Source organism: Procambarus clarkii, chromosome 68 (genome assembly GCF_040958095.1).
Source record: "Procambarus clarkii isolate CNS0578487 chromosome 68, FALCON_Pclarkii_2.0, whole genome shotgun sequence".
NCBI lineage: Eukaryota > Metazoa > Arthropoda > Malacostraca > Decapoda > Cambaridae > Procambarus > Procambarus clarkii.
The window spans coordinates 5,200,045-5,223,045 of NC_091217.1; the positions used below are offsets into that span (position 1 = coordinate 5,200,045).

The 23,001-nt window shown below is 43.4% G+C and overlaps 1 protein-coding gene across 3 annotated transcripts in view; it reads left to right on the forward strand.

Moving 5' to 3' along the window:
• The window catches only part of LOC123747664 (fibrinogen C domain-containing protein 1-B), a 233,226-nt gene extending 214,005 nt beyond the window's left edge, over nucleotides 1-19,221 (forward strand). For all 3 annotated transcript variants that reach the window (XM_069310769.1, XM_069310770.1, XM_069310767.1), the window contains exons 11-14: nucleotides 9,625-9,781; nucleotides 9,927-10,091; nucleotides 13,175-13,299; nucleotides 14,179-19,221. In XM_069310769.1, the coding sequence (XP_069166870.1) occupies nucleotides 9,625-9,781; nucleotides 9,927-10,091; nucleotides 13,175-13,299; nucleotides 14,179-14,310 (579 nt within the window). In that variant the 3' untranslated portion in view covers nucleotides 14,311-19,221. The remainder of the gene's footprint in view (nucleotides 1-9,624; nucleotides 9,782-9,926; nucleotides 10,092-13,174; nucleotides 13,300-14,178) is intronic.
• Nucleotides 19,222-23,001: the final 3,780 nt, after the last annotated feature.

Sequence of the window (23,001 nt, forward strand, 5' to 3'; positions counted from 1 at the left end):
ACCTGAACATTGCCTGAACATTGTCATTGTCTAAACATTGTCTGAAAATTGCCTGAAAATTGTCTGTCATTCCCTGAACATTGCCTGAACATTACCTGAACATTGCCGGAATATTTGTTGTTTTGTACGCCCCTCTTGTGTACTGAGGTGCTTGTGTACACCCTCTTGTGTACTGAGGGGCTTGTGTACACCCTCTTGTGTACTGAGGGGCTTGTGTACACCCTCTTGTGTACTGAGGGGCTTGTGTACACCCTCTTGTGTACTGAGTTGCTTGTGTACACCCTCTTGTGTACTGAGGGGCTTGTGTACACCCTCTTGTGTACTGAGGGGCTTGTGTACACCCTCTTGTGTACTGAGGTGCTTGTGTACACCCTCTTGTGTACTGAGGGGCTTGTGTACACCCTCTTGTGTACTGAGGGGCTTGTGTACACCCTCTTGTGTACTGAGGGGCTTGTGTACACCCTCTTGTGTACTGAGGGGCTTGTGTACACCCTCTTGTGTACCGAGGGGCTTGTGTACACCCTCTTGTGTACTGAGGGGCTTGTGTACACCCTCTTGTGTACTGAGGGGCTTGTGTACACCCTCTCACATTAGTATGTCTGTCGGCCTGGTGTGGCTGGCGACGCAGATGGGGGGGAGGGGTGATAGGCTTCTGATGGGGTGATTAGTGATCGCCAACTCTGACTGCTAATTGGATGTTAGTTAATGATAATTACGGTAGTCTGACTCTTCGAGGTGGGTTTTACGTCGCCAGTGACGTGTGGGTGACGTGTGGTTGACTGGTTGATGATTTGGTGTGAGAGGGTTAAGATCTTGATGTAGTGGAGTGAGGTTGAATTATGGTGGAGGGTTTCTTTTGAGGTGGAGAATAATGTACTCACCTAATTGTGCTTGCGGGGGGTTGAGCTCTGGCTCTTTGGTCCCGCCTCTCAACCGTCAATCAACAGGTGTACAGGTTCCTGAGCCTACTGGGCTCTATCATATCTACACTTGAAACTGTGTATGGAGTCAGCCTCCACCACATTACTTCCTAATGCATTCCATTTGTCAACCACTCTGACACTAAAAAAGTTCTTTCTAATATCTCTGTAGCTTCATTTGTGTGTGTGTGTACTTACCCCATTTGTGGTTGCAAGGGATTGAGCTTCGGCTCGCTGGTCTCGCCTCTTAACCAATGGTATACAGGTTCCTGAGCCTATTTTGAACTCTTTATCATAATACCTACATTTGAACCTGTGTATGGAGTCAGCCTCCACCACATCACTGCCTAATACATTCCATTTGTGTGTGTGATATATTATTTTGACATCTGGTTTGTTTTGCAATTTAACTAACAAACGATGACACAATACTTCCAAAATATTCAACGTTGCATTCAGTTTCTGGCATATGTCGAGTATATTTGTCCAAGCACTTGGTATATTTGTACTTTTTACCGGTTATATTTGTGTTATATACTGGTTATATTTGTCTTCCTCTCACCCCCCTTTTCTGTAACACACACACACACACACACACACACACACACACACACACACACACACACTATATATATATATATATATATATATATATATATATATATATATATATATATATATAAATATAAATATAAATATATATATATATATATATATATATATATATATATATATATATATATATATATATATATAAGGGATCAGAATAATTATTTGGGGGATGGGACGGGGAAAGGGAAGGAATGATGCCCACGACCACTTTGGACAGTCGGGGATTGAACGCCGACCTGCATGAAGCGAGACCGTCGCTCTCGCCAAGCCTGACGGTGGCCCGCTGCATTTGCGGCGTATTGATATATGAGTGCCTATTGTGGTCGGGGCTCACGAGTGCCTCTGTGTAGAGTGCATGCCGTAGTGGCTCCCGCGGCACGTGTAGTGTGTGTGTACGACGACCAGGAGACACCCTGGGAGAGTGTAGGGAGAGGTGAGAGTGAGAGAGGGAGAGAGAGAGATGTAGGGGAGGGGGGTGGGGAGGCGTGCCTCCAATTATAGAGATTATTGCCATTCTCGGCACGTTGTTGGCTAATTAAGACACCTCCCTTGTCAAGGGGGGGGGGGTTGGAGGAGGAGGCGGGGAGGGGGGGGGTTGGAGGAGGAGGCGGGGAGGGGGGGGGGGAAGGTGAGGGGAGAGGAGGAGAGAGGGGGGGGGTGAGAGAGATGCTCTTTCTCACCCCCCCCCCCCCCCCGGCCCTCCAAACCTCCTCCCTTGCTCTCACACATTCTTGTAGAGGTCAGCATATGTAGTCAACATATAAAGTATATATATATAATATATATATATGGTCATCCGCTGAGGATGACCATATATATATATATATTATATATATTATTATATATATATATATATATATATATATATATATATATATATATATATATATATATATATATATATATATATATATATATATATATATATCTCCCAGCACCTACCTGGGAGAGGGGTGTACCACCCCTTCCCCCTAGTGTCCTGTTTTACGACAGGGGGTGTGTTGGCTGAGTGGTTGTCGTATTGGCCCTGCTGCAGTCCAAGGTACCCCTCCAGTTCGGGTCCCGCTCGCAAAACTGGTCCCTAGGAGCTAAAGCCCGAGCCATTTTAGGTATCTATAACAACCCAACTAGTTAAACACGTCGACCCAAATGAGGACGATGAATAATAATAATAATAAAAAAAATTATATCAATAAATATTATTGAATAATAATAATATAAAAAATATATCAACACTTATTAATGAGTTAATACATGTTCAATACAGATGAAGAACACCGCTAAGCCTAACTACAGATGTCTAACAACCACGACCTCAGAACGCGGAACAGCCGTGAACACAACCATGAAACAAAGTTATAAGCTTACAAGTTAGGTTGTGAGGTTATTGTGAGCCATCAGGGTACTATAACAGCCTCTTGACTCACGAGACTGAACAGCGCTGAGAATAACAGCACCGTTTGGGCGAAGGAAAATCGTGCCTTTTTGAAGAGCTTGACAAGTGATATAAAGAGTGGGGATGGGTAGTAAGCACATTCCTTGACTATAGAGGGTAGTTGATACTGTTCCCCCATACTAGAGACTCGTACTGAAGGTAGAGGAGCAGGAATACCAGGAAGAGTGTTAAAATAGGGTAAGAGAATCCCTCTCTGGAGGGAAACAAAGGGTTAGGCATCTAGGTGATAAGCGCGTGAGCACACACACACACACACACACGCACACACACACACACACATACACACACACACACACACACACACACACACACACACACACACACACACACACACACACACACACACACACACACACACACACACACACACACACAACACGCAAACTGACAAACACTCCCATTTCAACTATATTTTCCGAACCATTAAACAAAGCTTTCCCAGATTTCCCCCCCTCACAGCGCGGCTTACCTGTACTATGTGTGTGTGTGTGTGTGTGTGTGTGTGTGTGTGTGTGTGTGTGTGTGTGTGTGTGTGTGTGTGTGTGAAACTTACACACCAGCCACTGTTCCTGCTCCCTACTGCTACTGCATGCAACAGCCACAGATCACCACGTGTATCATAGCAAATTAGTGTTCCTTTCTCGCTACACATGATACAAAGAGACATGAAGATCCCTCCTCCATACCACACTCTCTGGAGGCCTTATAGGTGTCTCCCGCAGGGACCTATCTACACCCCCAGAGCCTGTGTAGTGGGGTGTAGCGATAATATTTCCCCGTAGTCTTTGGGGCGGGCATCAGGCGGTCGTCTGCATGGCTGCTGGCGGTCGCGGTGGGAACCCATAAGTTTCTGAGAGTTATGTGTTTATAACGCTGCTGGCAGCCCATTCTGGGGGCCATAGGGAAGAAGGAAGTCTGAAGGAAGGAGGAAGGAGGAAGACGAGATTCAAGCTGAACCAAATTAAGAAAGAAAGAATGATAAACACAGCAGAAACCAACGAGGCAGGGTAAGGCGAGACAGGGAAGGATCAGAAGGAACAGAGAAGGGAGATAAGGAGGAAGAGAGAAGGGAAAGAAGGACAAGGTGTGGAGTACCCCAGGAGGAGGAGGAATAGTAACCCCAGGTCACGGTACGTAACCCCGGCCACCACCACCTCAGCAGTCAAGGACACCTGTGTGTGTGAAAACCAGAGAACATGTGTGGAAGTCAGCTATAGGGCACCTGTGTGGAAGTCAGCTATAGGGCACCTGTGTGGAAGTCAGCTATAGGGCACCCGTGTGTAAGTCAGCTATAGGGCACCTGTGAGGAAGTCAGCTATAGGGCACATGTGTGGAAGTCAGCTATAGGGCACCTGTGTAGAAGTCAGCTATAGGGCACCTGTGTGGAAGTCAGCTATAGGGCACCTGTGTGGAAGTCAGCTATAGGGCACCTGTGTGGAAGTCAGCTATAGGGCACATGTGTGGAAGTCAGCTATAGGGCACATGTGTGGAAGTCAGCTATAGGGCACCTGTGTGGAAGTCAGCTATAGGGCACCTGTGTGGAAGTCAGCTATAGGGCACCTGTGTGGAAGTCAGCTATAGGGCACCTGTGTGGAAGTCAGCTATAGGGCACCTGTGTGGAAGTCAGCTATAGGGCACATGTGTAGAAGTCAGCTATAGGGCACCTGTGTGGAAGTCAGCTATAGGGCACCTGTGTGGAAGTCAGCTTTAGGGCACCTGTGTGGAAGTCAGCTATAGGGCACATGTGTGGAAGTCAGCTATAGGGCACCTGTGTGGAAGTCAGCTATAGGGCACCTGTGTGGAAGTCACCACACCGGTGTGGAAGTGGGGGGGAGGGGGTCGTTAGGGGAGGAGAGAGAGAGAGGTGACATATATAAACGACTATAACCTATAAATATAAACCACTATATGATCTAATTTGACTTTGATCGCCATATTTATATGTCTTTTCGGGGTATCATTATACAGCGTATCCCCTCCCCCCCAACCTATCATTATATACCCCCCCTCCCCCTCTCCCGGGATATCATCATATCTCCCCCCCCCCCTGGGCCGTCATTATATCCCCCGGGCTATCATGATAGCGTCCACATTATTAGGCTTTTGTGAGGTTTAATATTTATTCCCATAATGCAATATATCATCTATTCAAGCCCGGTGACTGCGTGTGATTTCAAAGGCTTGATGTGGGAGCGGGGCGTCGGGAGGGGTGGGGAGGACCAGGATGGGGTGTGTGGGGAGTATGGGGGGTGGGGGGAGAATGGGGTGTGGGGGGAGTATGGGGGGGTGGGGGGAGAATTGGGTGTGGGGGGAGTATGGGGGGTGGGGGGCGGATGGGGTGTGGGGGGAGGATGGGGTGGGGAGGAGTAAGGATGGGGGTGTAGGGGGTGGGAGGGTGGTGAGAGACAATTTATTCAGAGGTTTTCAGTAAAAAAAAATGCTTTTTTTTTGTTTTTAATTTTGCTCGGGTGGTTAATAATCGATAATTTAATTGGTACTTTTTTTTTGTATCGGCAGAATTTGCGATGTTCTGAGACGTTTTTGTTCACGTCCAAAGTTGGGACAAGGCGGATATGGCGCCTGTGTGTACACACACACACACACACACACACACACACACACACACACACACACACACACACACATATACATACACACACACACACACACACACACGCACACACACACACGCACACACACACACACACACGCACACACATACACACACACACACACACACAGCTCGGTGGCTGAGTGAACAGCGCGCGGTACTCGTAATCCTGTTGGCTCAGGTTCGATTCCCGGGGCCGGCGAGGAACAATGGGCGGAGTTTCTTTCACCCCTGATGCTCCCCTGTTACCTAGCAGTAAATAGGTACCTGGGAGTTAGACAGCTGCTACGGGCTGCTTCCTGGGTGTGTGTGTGTGTGGACAAGAAATTAGTAGTTAGTAACAGTTGATATGATTGACAGTTGAGAGGCGGGCCGAAAGAGCACAGCTCAACCCCCGCAAGCACAACTAGTTGAATACAACTAGGTGAATACACACACACCAGTGCATGAAAAGATAAATGGAGTATCTAAAAAGATAAACGGAGCATTTAAAAAGATAAACGGAGCATCTAAAAGCTTTCTCGTCAATTAAAACAACCTCAAGGCGTTTAGAAATTTCAATAACTGGTGAGAGCAATTTGAAAACGATCTATCAGCTTTTATCTATCCCGTCAGAAAACAGGGGGGGAAGGAGGAAGGGGGGGGTGGACAAGACGGGGCCCCCTTTGTGTAAAAAGTTAATATGAAACCATATCATTAGGATAGTTTTATTAAGGGTATCCCATATATCCAGCACAGGTCTTTGTAACAACATGGAAGACATTATAAGAGGCAGGAGAGAGAGAGACAGAGAGAAAGAGAGAGAGAGAGAGAGAGAGAGAGAGAGAGAGAGAGAGAGACAGAGAGAGAGAGAGAGAGAGAGAGAGAGAGAGAGAGAGAGAGAGAGAGAGAGAGAGAGAGAGAGAAAGAGAGACAGAGAGAAAGAGATAGAGAGATAAAAAACTTTTATATTCCATTGGAAACAATGTAAACAATGACCTTCACAGACTCCATTCCTGTACTCCACTTCCGGTTTTTGAGGCATTGAGCAAAATCTGACGTTTAATCATAGCTTGATAAGCCGCCTGTCAGATACAACAAAAATAAATCGTAGATAATTTTATATTTTATTTTAATTCACTCGCATTTTTTTCGCATTTTATTCGTGTCCATCACTGAGGAGATCCCTCGGTTCGATTCCCAGGCGGGGCAGCAATGATTGGGCACGTTTCTTTCACCTAATGGCTCTGTTCACCTATGTTGTTCACCAAACAGTACCTACAGGCTTCCTGACAAACTTATTATAAATTAAATGGAAGAAAATAGTCACGACTAAATTACCCTAAGATAACGACCAAATTGCTCTTAAGATATCGAGCAGATTACCCTTAAGATAACGACCAAATAATACTGATCAAATGAGCTAAAGTGGTGAAGTTTTTTTCCAGCATCCGAGCTCATCTGTCAGTTGTAGAGAGCATCATAGTGTCGAGTAGTGCACTATCATCATACTCTCAGCAAGCTATACCACTATCATCATACTCTCAGCAAGCTATACCACTATCATCATACTCTCATCAAGCTATACCACTATCATCATACTCTCATCAAGCTATACCACTATCATCATACTCTCATCAAGCTATACCACTATCATCATACTCTCAGCAAGCTATACCACTGTCATCATACTCTCATCAAGCTATACCACTATCATCATACTCTCAGCAAGCTATACCACTATCATCATACTCTCAGCAAGCTATACCACTATCATCATACTCTCAACAAGCTATACCACTATCATCATACTCTCAACAAGCTATACCACTATCATCATACTCTCAACAAGCTATACCACTATCATCATACTCTCAACAAGCTATACCACTATCATCATACTCTCAGCAAGCTATACCACTATCATCATACTCTCAACAAGCTATACCACTATCATCATACTCTCAACAAGCTATACCACTATCATCATACTCTCAACAAGCTATACCACTATCATCATACTCTCAACAAGCTATACCACTATCATCATACTCTCAACAAGCTATACCACTATCATCATACTCTCGGCAAACTACCACTATCATCATACTCTCAACAAACTACCACTATCATCATACTCTCGGCAAACTACCACTATCATCATACTCTCAACAAACTACCACTATCATCATACTCTCGGCAAACTACCACTATCATCATACTCTCAACAATCTGCCACTATCATCATACTCTCAACAATCTACCACTATCATCATACTCTCAACAATCTACCACTATCATCATACTCTCAACAAACTACCACTATCATCATACTCTCGTCAAGCTATACCACTATCATCATACTCTCGTCAAGCTATACCACTATCATCATACTCTCAACAAGCTACCACTATCATCATACTCTCGGCAAACTACCACTATCATCATACTCTCAACAAACTACCACTATCATCATACTCTCGTCAAGCTACCACTATCATCATACTCTCGTCAAGCTATACCACTATCATCATACTCTCAACAATCTACCACTATCATCATACTCTCAACAATCTACCACTATCATCATACTCTCAACAAACTACCACTATCATCATACTCTCGTCAAGCTATACCACTATCATCATACTCTCGTCAAGCTATACCACTATCATCATACTCTCAACAAACTACCACTATCATCATACTCTCAACAAGCTATACCACTATCATCATACTCTCGTCAAGCTATACCACTATCATCATTCTCATGTCAAGCTATACCACTATCATCATACTCTCAACAAACTACCACTATCATCATTCTCATGTCAAGCTATACCACTATCATCATTCTCATGTCAAGCTATACCACTATCATCATACTCTCAACAAACTACCACTATCATCATACTCTCAACAAACTACCACTATCATCATACTCTCGGCAAACTACCACTATCATCATACTCTCAACAATCTACCACTATCATCATACTCTCAACAATCTACCACTATCATCATACTCTCAACAAACTACCACTATCATCATACTCTCGTCAAGCTATACCACTATCATCATACTCTCAACAAGCTATACCACTATCATCATACTCTCAACAAGCTATACCACTATCATCATACTCTCAGCAAGCTATACCACTCTCATCATACTCTCATCATACAGAAGAGCCTCAAGGTCAGGCTGGTGTTGAATTGCATGTTTCATGAGTGCTCCATTAAATGATTCCACTGTCTTTGTTCAGACAACATTCTTCATGCGAAATTATCCTTGTAATTATATGCCTGTCCCTTTCTTGTTTATCTCTTGGTAAGAGATAAATGCTTGGAATTTTTCCCTGTCCTGTTGGTGGTGGGAGGAGCGGGTTCTGTTTCTCGTGGGATGCTAGTGGAGGCCAGGGTTTGGCAGCTTTTGTCCCCTCAGTGGGGTGTTGGTGGGGCCCGGGGGGGGGGGGGGTTGTTGTTGTTTGTGCTGCTTTGTTGCTGGTTGGGTTGGTGTATGTTGTTGTTATTGGAGGATTTGTGAAGGTTTGGTCATGTTTGAAACATGTATTTTAAAATATTTTGTGGTTGAAGATTTGTGTGGTTGATATTAAGTTGGAAATTTTGCAACCCAAAAGTTCGTTCTCTCTCTCTCTCTCTCTCTCTCTCTCTCTCTCTCTCTCTCTCTCTCTCTCTCTCTCTCTCTCTCTCTCTCTCTCTCTCTCTCTCTCTCTCTCTCTCTCTCTCTCTCTCTCTCTCTCTCGCTAGAAATATTACATAAAGATGAACATTTGTTGATAAATGCAGAAAGCAAATCCGCCAAATCGCAGGAGGTAAGCGCCAATATTTCTTAAAGAGAATGATAATATGACTAACTCCGACTAGCCTTTGACATTCATATCCCCCCAATGTGTCATACTGAAAAGTTTAGTGAGGCTAGCCCTGAGCGTCGGGCCTCCAAACCTGAACAGACAGACATTTTGTTTTAAAGATAAATATGTGGCTCAAGAGCTCAACCGGACGCATTTCTCTGTGTTTTACAGGTGTGGTGTGAACTGGAGGAGAGTGGAACTGGGTGGACGGTGGTGCAGAGACGAGGGTCCATGACCTCAGACACGCCTCACCCCGTTGTCGACTTCTTCAGAGACTGGGCCGAGTACAAGTGGGGCTTCGGTAACCTGGAGGGAGAGTACTGGCTAGGTGAGTACTGGCTAGGTGCGCGATGTGTCTAAATCTTTGGTCTTGTAAGCATACCCCACACACACATGTGTGTACTCTCTGTACTGTCTCTACATGTACTCTCTGATCCCACACTAACCACAACATACTCTCCCGCACGGCCCAGGACTGGAGTACATCCACCAGTTGACGCAGTCGGGCGACTACGAACTGAGGGTCGACCTGCAGGACTGGGGGAACGAGACCCGTTGGGCCAAGTACAAGCACTTCGCTCTGGCTAACGAGGACCACAACTACACCCTCGCTCTTGGTGACTACGAGGGTACGGCAGGTGAGTTCTGTGTGTGTTGTGCTGTGTTGTGCGTTTGCTTGTGTTCCGATAACTTTTCTTATCACAACATAATCAATTTTCTGAAGATCGATGAAAAGCTTAGCGTTCAGAATAATTCTTTGGCAAAGACTCAAGGATCCGACACATTTCGAGTAGCTAAAAGTGTCAACAGCTTACGAAAGGGAATTATCAGGAGGAAAACACTGTAACTGCGCAGGACATGGAAGGGGTTCGAGGATGGGATAGGAGCTGGAATAGGAAGATGGAGCAACAGTCAACAATGTAGTTCCGAGGAGACGATTGAATACTATTGATTGAAACATTTATGTTCGCACAGAAAACACTATTGAACTCCTTTCCGGCTGTTTGCAAGAGGCTCCTTTCTCTTCATTTGTAAGATAAACACGACTGATTTTCTAACTTTGAATGCTAGCGGCGCAAATTAAACACCCACTGAGTTCCGGCGCTAATTGCAATTTGAAGTGTCTGCGTGTGTGTGCTGACTCGGCAAGGCTGAAGTCTTTGCTGTAGCTCTGATGAGTTGCTGAGTTCGTAGTCTCTTGGGAACGAAACAATCCTCATTGAGCTCTCTTCTTAGTTATTATGAAGCGTTAATTTAGATCTCTTTCTCGCTCTCTCTACCTCTCTTTCTCGCTCTCTCTCTCTCTCTCTCTCCCTCTCTTTCTTCCTCTCTCTTTCTCGCTCTCTCTCTCGACCTCTCTTTCTTGCTCTCTCCCTCTCTCTTTCTTGCTCTCTGGCTGTCTCTCTCTCTCTCTCCCTCTTTTTCTCCCTCTCTCCCTCTCTTTCTTGCTCTCTCGCTCTCTCTCCCTCTCTCGCTCTCTCGCTCTAGTCAAGGAGTTTAATTTGAGTACTGAAGATGTTAAAGGTGGATCCGCCCACCCTGATGGGCGGTCATCCCATACCCGTCACCCAGGAATTTAGGGCCTTCTGAGTGCCGGTAGGTGCTGCCATTCTCTTCATCAGCGCCAACTCAAAGGCCAGGGGCTTTGTAGGATTGAGCAGTACCTGTGTCTGACCGCTTGAGCGCTTCCTGCGGGGTCCTGCAGGTCCTGTACGCGGCTCGCGTCAGCCGAAGAGTTCAGAGCGCACGAGTGATGTGGGGCGCCTACCGTTATAGTGCCTCTGGAGAGAGTCTTCCTCGAAGTTCCCTGGAGTGCTTGCCGGGTTGGACGACCCCATACCCGAGCACTCGCACCATACGAGCGATTGAAGGCTATTGTTCACACGGAATTGTTTTGAACCCGTGATATTGTTGGCCCCCTCGATAAACAATCTCTATATACCACGTCTCATTTTAACTGTGTAGTGTCTAAGATCTTGAAGGTACCACGAACCACCAGACGTACCACATCGTGGTACAGTAGTCTGAATATCGCGGTACAATTGAATATCATTGTACAATTGGGTACAGTTGTAAATATAACGACAACGATATACTGAATATCGCAGTACAGTATATTGAGTACCATGGTACAGGACTTGGAAAATCGTGGTGGTACAGTACACTGTAACAGACGAAATCACAGCATCAATATATGACAACAGGACTCCAAAACTCTCTGAGGAAGCAACAGTGGGCAGTGTTGCACAGTGTTGAAGGGAGAGACAGAAGAATGAACAGTGGGAGTCAGTACGAGACAGAGAGACAGAAACTGACAGATACACGTGGAGACAAAAACTAAACAGAAAGTGGGAGCTGACAGGAATCCACAGAGAGAGAGAGAGAGAGAGAGAGAGAGAGAGAGAGAGAGAGAGAGAGAGAGAGAGAGAGAGAGAGAGAGAGAGAGAGAACAAACGTGCTTGACAACAGAATTTGCTTCTGGCATAATTTGTAGCGAGGGGGGGTGGGGGAGGAGGAGAGGACTGTGAAAGGCGACAATTAGTGAACATGTCAATGCGCACAGGTGCGCCACTGCGCTCGTGGGGGCGGTTATCTGATTTATTCCTCGTTAACGCCCCTGTCAGAACGCATTCACATTGCCGGGCAACTTTTTCCTGCCTGTCCCTGTGTACATGTATCTGTGTCTCCAATGATACAGTGGTTTCTGATTCATTGACGTGAGTTTATATAGTGTACATGTATAAGGGCTTGTAGGAATGTTCTGAGGTTTGATATAATAATCTTTCCCAACAGAAAAGGAATTCTTGTGTGTGTGGAACATTTGAGAGGAAATTTGTGTCTGCATATTTTTGTTCGCGTGGGATATTTTCACAGGTGATATTGAAACCTGAATTTACCTGAGGGGGTCACTATCCCTCGAGTGGCTTCGACGAGGATAGAAAGCCGGCAGTTTGTTAAAGATCTTCAACCCTCTCCCTACCTCCATTTTTCCTAATGATTTTATCTTGCTGGATTTTGAACTGTAACAACAATGTTTGAGTATTTACAGCTTCAACGGGTAGGCGGTTCCATGGGTTTATAACACTTTGGAGGGGGGAAGCATCGCTCCTGTTTTCTGCCCAACAATGTGGCTTGTTGAGCTGGAAGCTGTCGCCCCCTTGTGTGTGTGTGTGTGTGTGTGTGTGTGTGTGTGTGTGTGTGTGTGTGTGTGTGTGTGTGTGTGTGTGTGTGTGTGTGTGTGACATCTGACCTTTCAAACAAGTGGTCTGGATCAATATCTTCCAAATTGTTCAGTGTTTAGTGACTCTTATACCCTACACACCTGCCTTTTCCACAACACACACACACACACCTGTCGCTCCCTTGCCCACCCTTGCGTCCGCGACTCGCAATCCAGGGACCCGGGTACGATTCCCGATTGAGACAAATAGGCAGAGTTTCTTTTACCTGATGCCTCTTTATACTTAGCAATAACTATTCTATTCTATACACATCCACTCAGGGCATATAAGATGCCCTGAGTAGATGTGTTCAAGGAGAAATAGTCACGCACCTGAAGACACAAATATGTAAATAAATACACACACACACACACACACACACACACACACACACACACACACACACACACACACACACACACACACACACACACACACCTAGTGACCACCCATCCCTCCGTGACTCCCTAACTGAGCCTTGACCCCATCTCCTCCTACAGGCAACTCCCTCAAGTACCACCAAGGGGCGTCTTTCAGCTCCAGGGACCGAGATAACGACCTCAACCCCCGGGGGCACTGCGCCCGCACCTTCCACGGTGCCTGGTGGTTCACCGCTTGTCACGAGGTGAGTAACTTGTCTTGTGAGTATAACTTGTCGTAAGTTGTTGTGAGTTGGATAGATTGTGGTGAGGCGTGAGGCGTTCTTTCCATGGTAATTACGTATCTCATGAATGTGTCAAAGCGGATTGGTAAAGGGATTAGGAGGAGTCTTGGAAAGAGAAGTAAGGAGACGAAGGAAGGAACAAGTAAGATGCCATGAGTAGATGTGGTAAAGGAGGAAAAATTTCCTAGGAGAGAAGAATGGAACCAGGAGAGGAGAGGGAATATGAAGAGGCAGAGGAGAACTTAGAGTAAAGAGGCACAGGAGGTCTATGGAATGAAAAGGCACAGTAAATCCTAACTCGAAGAATGAATTGTGAGAGGATCTGTTCAATGACCTTTTTCTTGAGAAGTGAAAGGGGGCAACAACAAGTTTCTCGATCAATAAGCCTCAGAGTACTTGTTTATTTTCAGTCAACCTGATTCACTGCACTGTTGCTTCAAGCAACGCTCTTGCATTAGTTAGTGTACCAAGGGAATCAATTCAAATGTCAAACGTGAAATAATGATAAGTTTGTCACCTAGTTCTAAGTGGATGTGTGTGTGTGTGTGTGTGTGTACTCACCTAATTGTGCTTGTGGGGGTTGAGCTTTGGCTCTTTGGTCCGGTGTGTGTGTGTGTGTGTGTGTGTGTGTGTGTGTGTGTGTGTGTGTGTGTGTGTGTGTACTCACCTAATTGTGCTTGCGGGGGTTGAGCTTTGGCTCTTTGGTCCGGTGTGTGTGTGTGTGTGTGTGTGTGTGTGTGTGTGTGTGTGTGTGTGTGTGTGTGTGTGTGTGTGTGTGCCTCCGCCACAGCTGGCCCACACTAACATGTGGTCCCTCTTTTGTCTCCCTCCTCCTAACAGTCCCACCTGAACGGTCGTTACCACCACGGCCGCCACAAGAGCTACGGAGACGGCATCAACTGGATGGCCTTCCGCGGCCATAACTACTCCCTCAAGTTCTCCAGGATGATGATCAGACGCACCAACATCTAAAGGAGAGAGAGAGAGACACCCCCGAGGCCACTCAAGGGGGTGACAATTCAGTCCTTGGGTCCACGTGGCTTTTACTGTTGATACCAGAAGCGGAAGTGTTCAAGTCTCCAGCACGGGATAGACATAGGCCAAGCGAATGTTATACGCGAGAATATATGAGGATTCCAAAATAAGATTATACCTGGAGGTACTCACAGTTCGAAGTGTCTCCAAGAATATATATATATATATGACTCATATCATTAGATTGTAGGAGGGTGGGGGGTGGGGAGGGTGTTAGTCGAAGTCTTTGGTACGCGGTGTTAGTCGAAGTCTCTGGTACGCGGTGTTAGTCGAAGTCTTTGGTACGCGGTGTTAGTCGAAGTCTCTGGTACGCGGTGTTAGTCGAAGTCTCTGGTACGCGGTGTTAGTCGAAGTCTTTGGTACGCGGTGTTAGTCGAAGTCTCTGGTACGCGGTGTTAGTCGAAGTCTTTGGTACGCGGTGTTAGTCGAAGTCTTTGGTACGCAGAAGTGACGCATATATAGGTGACGCAGTACCGGTGGGCGTACATATGAGCACCGGCAGTAGGTAATGAGATAGATAGTTTAATAGGTTAATGAGACACCGACGAGCGCGGTGAAGGGCGGTACATCTCGCCTGGCACACGCTCCAGAGGCCATCTTCCCTGGCTTCTGGAGATGAAGACGCCAGGGAAGCTGCGCAGATTTAGCTAGATGGCAGCACGCTACTTCCGCTACACTAATTAGCACCATTGGTGTTGTTTTGAATCGTTGTACGTTGTACAACAGGGAGGTGGGGTTGTCACGGGGGGGGGGGGGGGGGAGTCAGAGGGAAAGACGGAACGGTGTCAGAGGGACGGAGGGCAAGTAAAAGAACCAGAGGGGGCGGGGAATAAGGAGTTGAGGTTGTTAGGGATGAAAGATAGGAAAGGGAGAGTATCAGGATGGAAGAAGATAGGATGAAGAAGAGATGCTTCAGGGTGATGGGGTGGAGGTGATGGGTAGAAGTGATGGGTGATAGACAAGAAACAGCCAAGACGACCATTAACCACACTCCTTGGAACGCAGAGGGGGGTTGGGGGGGGGGACCTCAACCAAACTTAACCACTTCAGCCGTTTAACAACGTCTCCAAGATGGCATTATTTCCAGATACAGAATTATCTCTTATCCCTCCCCGCCGCTTCTTGCTCGACATTCTCAACTGTGTGTACTGAGACATAAGATCTATATTGCCAACACTGCACGAGACGACAGCATCTTACATCCCTCTTGCTCTCAGAATCCTGCCAAATTATTTGGAATAAATTCCTAAAAAAAAAATAAAAAACGTATAAATAAAAATATATCATATAAGCAAAATAAAATCCGCTGCTTAGCCTCGCTTTTGAGGAAAAAAAGGTTGAAAATAGTGTAATAATGATAGTAGTTTAAGCAATAGAAATAAAGTGAAATAGTCAGGAGGATTTAATTCCAACTGACTACACACACTATTTGCTTTACTGGTTTGCTGTAAGAAGACCGTAGAGGAGACGAAGGGGAAGAGCATTGCTTTAATCAACAAGAAAGGGGAGAGAGAAAGGGGAGAATAGTGACAATAAAATAGGAAGAATGGAAGAAGCCGCGGAGTTGGTCGAGGGAGAGGCAGAGGAGGGGGGGGGATAGTAGGTGGTGGTAGTGCAGGTGGTGGTGGTAGTGCTAATGGTACAGGTTGTGCAAGTGGCAGAGGGTGGAAGTGAACCGCAAGTTAGGACTGTTAGGTAGTATTGGGGGGAAAATAATCCTAATCAGGATTATATTTAACGGCAGGATGGGGAGGGGTGCCTCACAAGTTACAGCCCCGCTCCTGTGCCTGGTAAGTCCACTACGGGCTCGCCATAGCCCGTGCTACTTGGAACATTTTGTTCCAAGTAGCTGAATCTATAATAACAACAGTAACACGGGAGGGGTGGAATAGGGGCTAGAGGGATGGAAGGGTAAAACCTAAGTGGATGGAATGGAAGAGGATGCATATCCCATCAGTAACTCCAATCTCATGCATGTGCTGGAGGATTTAAGGCTTTCTGTTTCCATCGTGTGTGTGTGAGTGTGCGTGCGTGTGTGTGTGTGTGCGTGTGCGTGCGTGCGTGTGCCCATTGAGGCCCCCTTAATACTACTGGTTTCAAGCACTGATGAATCTCAGTCAATTATTTGCATATGAGCCTGGGCTTCAAAGGAGACAATGAAAGGATATATAGTGACATATTAACTGGTCAAAATAAACATTCTCAGTGAAATTGGCATCACGTTCAGTAGCCACTATAACCACCACCACCACCACCACCACCACCACTACCACCACCACTACAACCACAACCACCTCGGGGAATAGCCATAAAGAAGAAGTTGCGAAAACCTCCTCCCATCATCACCCTTAAAATTAAATTAAAGGTTAAAGAACACCTGGAAAATTAAATTCCCTCCCCCCCCCACCCCCAGCAGGTACAGTAAGGTCAGTAGACGGGTGTCATAGAGGGTCATGACCTTTACTGTCCCTGTAGTTACTGCCTCGGAGGGAACTGTTGTTGTTGTTGTTATAGAATTAGCTACTCGGAACAAGTTCCAAGTAGCACGGGCTATGGTGAGCCCGTAGTGGACTTACCTGGCACAGGAGCGGGGCTGTGTGTGTCGAGGGGGTGGGAACTACCGCCTCCTATATATATATATATATATATATATATATATATATATATATATATATATATATATATATATATATATATATATATATATATATATATGTATATATACCATCATCACCATGACCAGTCACCCTAGTATAGGCTTCCGTATATTAATTGGCGAGCTCTGGACGCCCATATAACAATGATATAGGAGGGTGATAATAGATTTGCTATATCAATCTAAAAAAAAATAGTCACAGAATTATTTTCATTTTTATTTTTTTATAATATCTGGATATACCGAGTAAGATCGTTTCTTTTTCTCAGAAAGGACAAAAAGAGCGGGATATCGACGCTAATTCTGGGTTGTATATACTTAAAAACAGAGAAAGTTTTAAATTATCTCTAAATATGTATATGATGAGAGAAAGAGTACAGGTTTAAGCTAAGTTTTAATTGTGTCGCATCTGTATAATTGTCTTTTTATTATTATTATTATTATTCCACACGTGCTGGAAGATACATATCTCAAAATGTTTTTTCTCTCTCTCTCTTGGCGCCTATAGTTTTGGTTGTGGCGCTTATAGTTCTGGTTCTGGTACCTATAGGTCGGATTCTGGCACCTATATATATATATAGTTCGAGTTCTAGCACTTATAGTTAAGAGTTCTGGCACTTATACTTCGAGCTCTAAACCTTGTTATTTATGGTATCGAAACTCCTCTATATGTAAAAATGTGTGACTTCAGATACACAGGCGTCCTTAAGGATCCTGTTTCGAGGTGTAGGATCCGCTTTAGCATGTATAAAGTCGCTTCAGTGGACCTCCTGTGTAGATATGGCCGCCAGAAGAATCCCCACCCAAAAGAAATGGTGTGGAATCTTTTTATGTAGCATCAGTTAAAACAAAAGACTGATTCTGATGTTTTTGTACCTGTCTCTCACTCGCTATATAGACGTTCTGCTGCGGTCTAGAGTAGGAAGGGATATGGTCTGTCCCCCATAGTCATGCACACACTTACAGTGATTAGGTTAGACATAGCCTTGAGATGTAATTTATTGTCCCAATCAACTTGAACCTGTGAAGAGAGAGAGTGAGAGAGATTAGCTGGCAGGTTAGGTAGATTTGAGGACGGTAGTGTGTTCCTCTCTCTCTCTCTCTCTTCAGTTAATGATGGTTTGATCTCTCTCTTTACACATAGAGTTTTTCCTTTCATATTATCAAAAAATAAGTCTGTTTTTTGGTGTATTGTCTGGAAATATCTTTTATCGTATATATATATATATATATATATATATATATATATATATATATATATATATATATATATATATATATATATATATATATATAATCAATTCTAAATATATCTAGAGATACGAGGGTAATCTAGGGTGTGTCTAGCACTTACGGGGGTTCGAGTCGTTGTCAGATAACTGTGTCTTGTAGTGTCCCGTTCATAGCGTAAATCTGTCGTGTTTACAGTTAGAGTATCTCTCCATTGTTTACACTCAACATATCCGGTCGTGTTTACAACTCAATATATCATACATTAAACATAAATCAATCTCTCTCTCTCTCTCTCTCTCTCTCTCTCTCTCTCTCTCTCTCTCTCTCTCTCTCTCTCTCTCTCTCTCTCTCTCTCTCTCTCTCTCTCTCTCTCTCTCTCTCTCTGTAAACTATTAGCCTAGTCTGTTTTTGTTTTCAGTAGTTGGATTTACGCAGTTTACAGCACTCATAATACCTTCTGTTTACAGATCATGTTTTACAGTTTACTCCCTGTATCCTATCCTCCTCCTGGGTACCTCAGCCACTAAAGTACAGTACTCTGTAACCGTAGGAAAGTCATTATTTATGATATTAAAGCTGTAATATTAGTGTAATATACAATACACGAGTGCTTGGGGATAAATAAGAGTGTATCAATCATTTTCGTAGCACGGTAGTTAGTCGGAACCCAACGCAATGGACCCAGGTTCGATTCCCAAGCATGGCGAAGCGCTCGGACAATCCTGACTCCTATAATGCCCCTGTTCACCCGGCAGTAAATAGGTTTCATTGAGAGATAATGACGTGGGGTTATCATTCAGACATAACCCCAGATAATACTCATATAAGATGGAGGGTGGTTATAATAATTTGACGTCGCCCCTGTGTGTGTGGGTGGGTGTGGGTGTGTGTGTGTGTGGGTGGGTGTGGGTGTGTGTGTTTAAACTTGCTACTGAATGTAATTAAAATTTCCGTTCCTTTCCTATTGTTTTTCACCCCTCTCATCCCCGAAGTCAGTGTGTGTGCTCCTTGTTTTGCCCCGAAGGAGTGCTGTATCCACACACACCCCCAGAACTCCAGTCCATTAGGCAGCTGGAACAAAAGCAATTATGATAATCAACTGAACAAACCCTCGGAACAATGCTTCTCTTGTTTCCTCAAGTTCGGTGAATTGGTCTCCACTTTCCTGCCAAGAAAAATGGCGGAGAATTTTGTGTTTGTGTTTATGTCTGTTTCTCTCTCCCTTCCTTCCTCCTTCTCCTCCTACTTTCCTTACCCCTGTTCGTGTGTACTCACCTAATTGTACTTGTGGGGGTTGAGCTCTGGCTCTTTGGTCCCGTCTATCAACTGTCAATCAACTGATGTATAGATTCCTGTGTGTATATATGTGTGTGTGTGTGTGTCTGTGTGTACTCGCCTAGATATGGTTGCAGGGTCGAGTTAAGCTCCTGGCCCCGCCTTCTGAACGTTCTTAGATTAATTCGCCGATTCATTTATCACGTTTTTATACATGTTATTTAGCTTCAAAGGCCGCTACGTCTAACCTATTCCATTTATTGATAGCTCTACTGAAGGAGTTCTATCTGACGTCTCTTTGACTCATTTGTTTCTAGTTCCCGTCTATGATCTCCCTCGTTAACTTGTTCCTAGCTTTGAAAATTGCTGCTTTGTCTGCCTTGTTAATTTCCATGAGAATGTTGTACGTTGTTGTCATGTCCCACCTATGTGTCTGTGTGTGTGTGTGTGTGTGTGTGTGTGTGTGTGTGTGTGTGTTTGTGTGTGTGTCTGGGTTGATACGTGCGCCAAAGTTTAGGAAAAGGGGTAAAAATATATTATAACAATGACGAATGAGTGAATCATATATATTTTAAACACTCTACGAGTAATCAAAGACGAAATATTCTGAAATCCAATGAAAATAAATAAAAAAAAATATATAAATAAATCTATTTATACAACGTCTTTACCTTGTACATATATAGCTTCTCGTTCAACACTAAATAATTGTATATATCGCATATTTTCTGTAGCTTTCAAACATATTCTTCTCCTCTCCCTTAATTTTTCTTTTCGATATATGACGTGACAAAGTTTGATTATATATATATATATATATATATATATATATATATATATATATATATATATATATATATATATATATATATATGTATGTATATATATATATATATATATATATATATATATATATATATATATATATATATATATATAAAATATATATATATATATATATATATATATATATATATATAGAGAGAGAGAGAGAGAGAGAGAGAGAGAGAGAGAGAGAGAGAGAGAGAGAGAGAGAGAGAGAGAGAAAGGCTATTAATACGAGGCTGTCACAGGCATAAATATAGTTTATTGACGAGACTCACTTGACTATACTGTCCTGCTTGACCTCAGTCCATCATTTCGTGTTATCTCGTATTTCTAGTGACACTTGCTATGTTGCTGCTGAGTCCTCATGTTGCTCTTGAGTCCTCATGTTGCTCTTGAGTCCTCATGTTGCTCTTGAGTCCTCATGTTGCTCTTGTGTTTATGTTGTGACTAGTAGGCAGTCGTGGCCCGTGTTGTGTGGTGCCTCTACTGCACACACTAAAGAGGGACCTGATTTGTGTACTAAAACTAACAACAGATTAACATCTCTCTCTCTCTCTCTCCCTTTCTCTCTCTCTCTCTCTCTCTCTCTCTCTCTCTCTCTCTCTCTCTCTCTCTCTCTCTCTCTCTCTCTCTCTCTCTCTCTCTCTCTCTCTCTTTCTCTCTCTCTCTCTCTCTTTCTCTCTCTCTCTCTCTCTCTCTCTCTCTCTCTCTCTCTCTCTCTCTCTCTCTCTCTCTCTCTCTCTCTCTCTCTCTCTCTCTCTCTGACACCTGAAGCCTGACTCTAGAAACTGACAATCTTTAATGAGCTGACGATTAGCTTCTTATTGGAAATAAACTTAATTTAACGCCAAGGTACATTGATATTCCTTATTCTCTCTTTATCAGGTGTTATTTTTGTTATTTTTGTTGTTGCTTCTATTGGTGCTTGTCTCTCACGTTCCCTCGACATGGAGAGGCAGGAGAGATGTAGTTTGTGGGGAGAGGAGAGAGGGAAGAGGGGAAAGGAAGGAGGGAAGACGGGGAGATAGAGAAGAAGGAGAGGGACACAGCAGAGGAAGAGGAGGGAGAGCGCATACTGGTTAGGAAATTGGAGAAGTTGAGATGGAGGACGAGGGGGAAGGACAGAAGAAGGAGGAGGGAGGGTAGATGAAAGGAAAAGAAGCGATAAGAGGAGGAGAAGGGAGGGAAGAGGGGAAAGAAGAGAAAGAGAGAGAGAGAGAGTAACCATAAGGAGTTAAACAATAAATCAAACAGGAGGGAATCTATACTGTCGTAAAAAAAATATCCCCAAATCGAATAAATACGAAAATCGATTAACGAATATATATATATATATATATATATATATATATATATATATATATATATATATATATATATATATATATATATATCGATTGTGTTTAATATCCTCATTTGATTGTCTTTTTCTTTCGTAAACAGGAAGAGAAAGTATTAATCAACACGAAGTGAGGTGTAATTATTTGCTTTAAATATATATATATATATATATATATATATATATATATATATATATATATATATATATATATATATATATATATATATATATATATATATATATATATATATATATATATATATATATATATATATATATATATATATATATACTTGTTAAGCATCCTATAGATTTAATTATATGTGTATATATATATAAATTAACCTTATAATTAGAATTTTGCTCAAAACTTAAAAAAAAGCCAAAATTGTAATCGTATTTAAGGACAAATACATTAGTCTAACAGCGAAATAAATTCTTTGAAGGAATTTAAATACTTTTAGAGTAAATGATTAAATGTGTCAAGGCCAATCAGGAGTAATGGATAATGGTGCCGTGTGGACACTGTTGATGGTAAAAGGTGATCACAGTGACTTTGTGTGAAGACAGTGACATGATCCAGGGGTCAAGCGTTGCTATAAGGCTGGAAATGGCATTGGGAACAAAGACATAGTTCATCCTAAGTGTCAAAGAGAAGATGAGCAATCTGGCTTGACTCTGCGGCCATTAAGGAAAGTGAAATCGAATCAACAATTCAGATTCAGATTCAGATTCAGATGTTTATTCAGGTAAGGTATATACATACAAGTGATGTTACATTAATGGAGACCAGGATGCACAGAACAGGATGCACAATGGCCCAAAAGGCACGAAAAAAAAGGGCACATGAATGAAAAAATGGTCCCAAATGAATAAAAATAATGACATATTGATAACAATAATTCATAGATGTATAAAACTGCCCCAAAGTGATTAATTTTTGAAAATATGTCAATGATACTCCTGATAAGAAGCCAGAGAGAAAAGTGAAGATGCCCCCACAGAAAAGGTCAAGAAGTCTACGACCTAAGAAGCATTGGTCTCACGTAGGTGACCCTTGGTGACGTCACATCACAGCACCACCTTTCTTACGATTTAACACATATTTTGGGAATTATAATGCGCTTTAAGCTTTAAAGTCATACCTCTTAAGTCTCATTTTTTGTCTCAAATACACATTAGACTTTTTACATTGTAGCTTCAGTCTCCATTTCTATTTGTTTCGTTAGCTTTAAATAAGTCTAATTTGGTTATCCAGGACCTGTTTATCCAAGGTATGGCTATTTAGGACCTA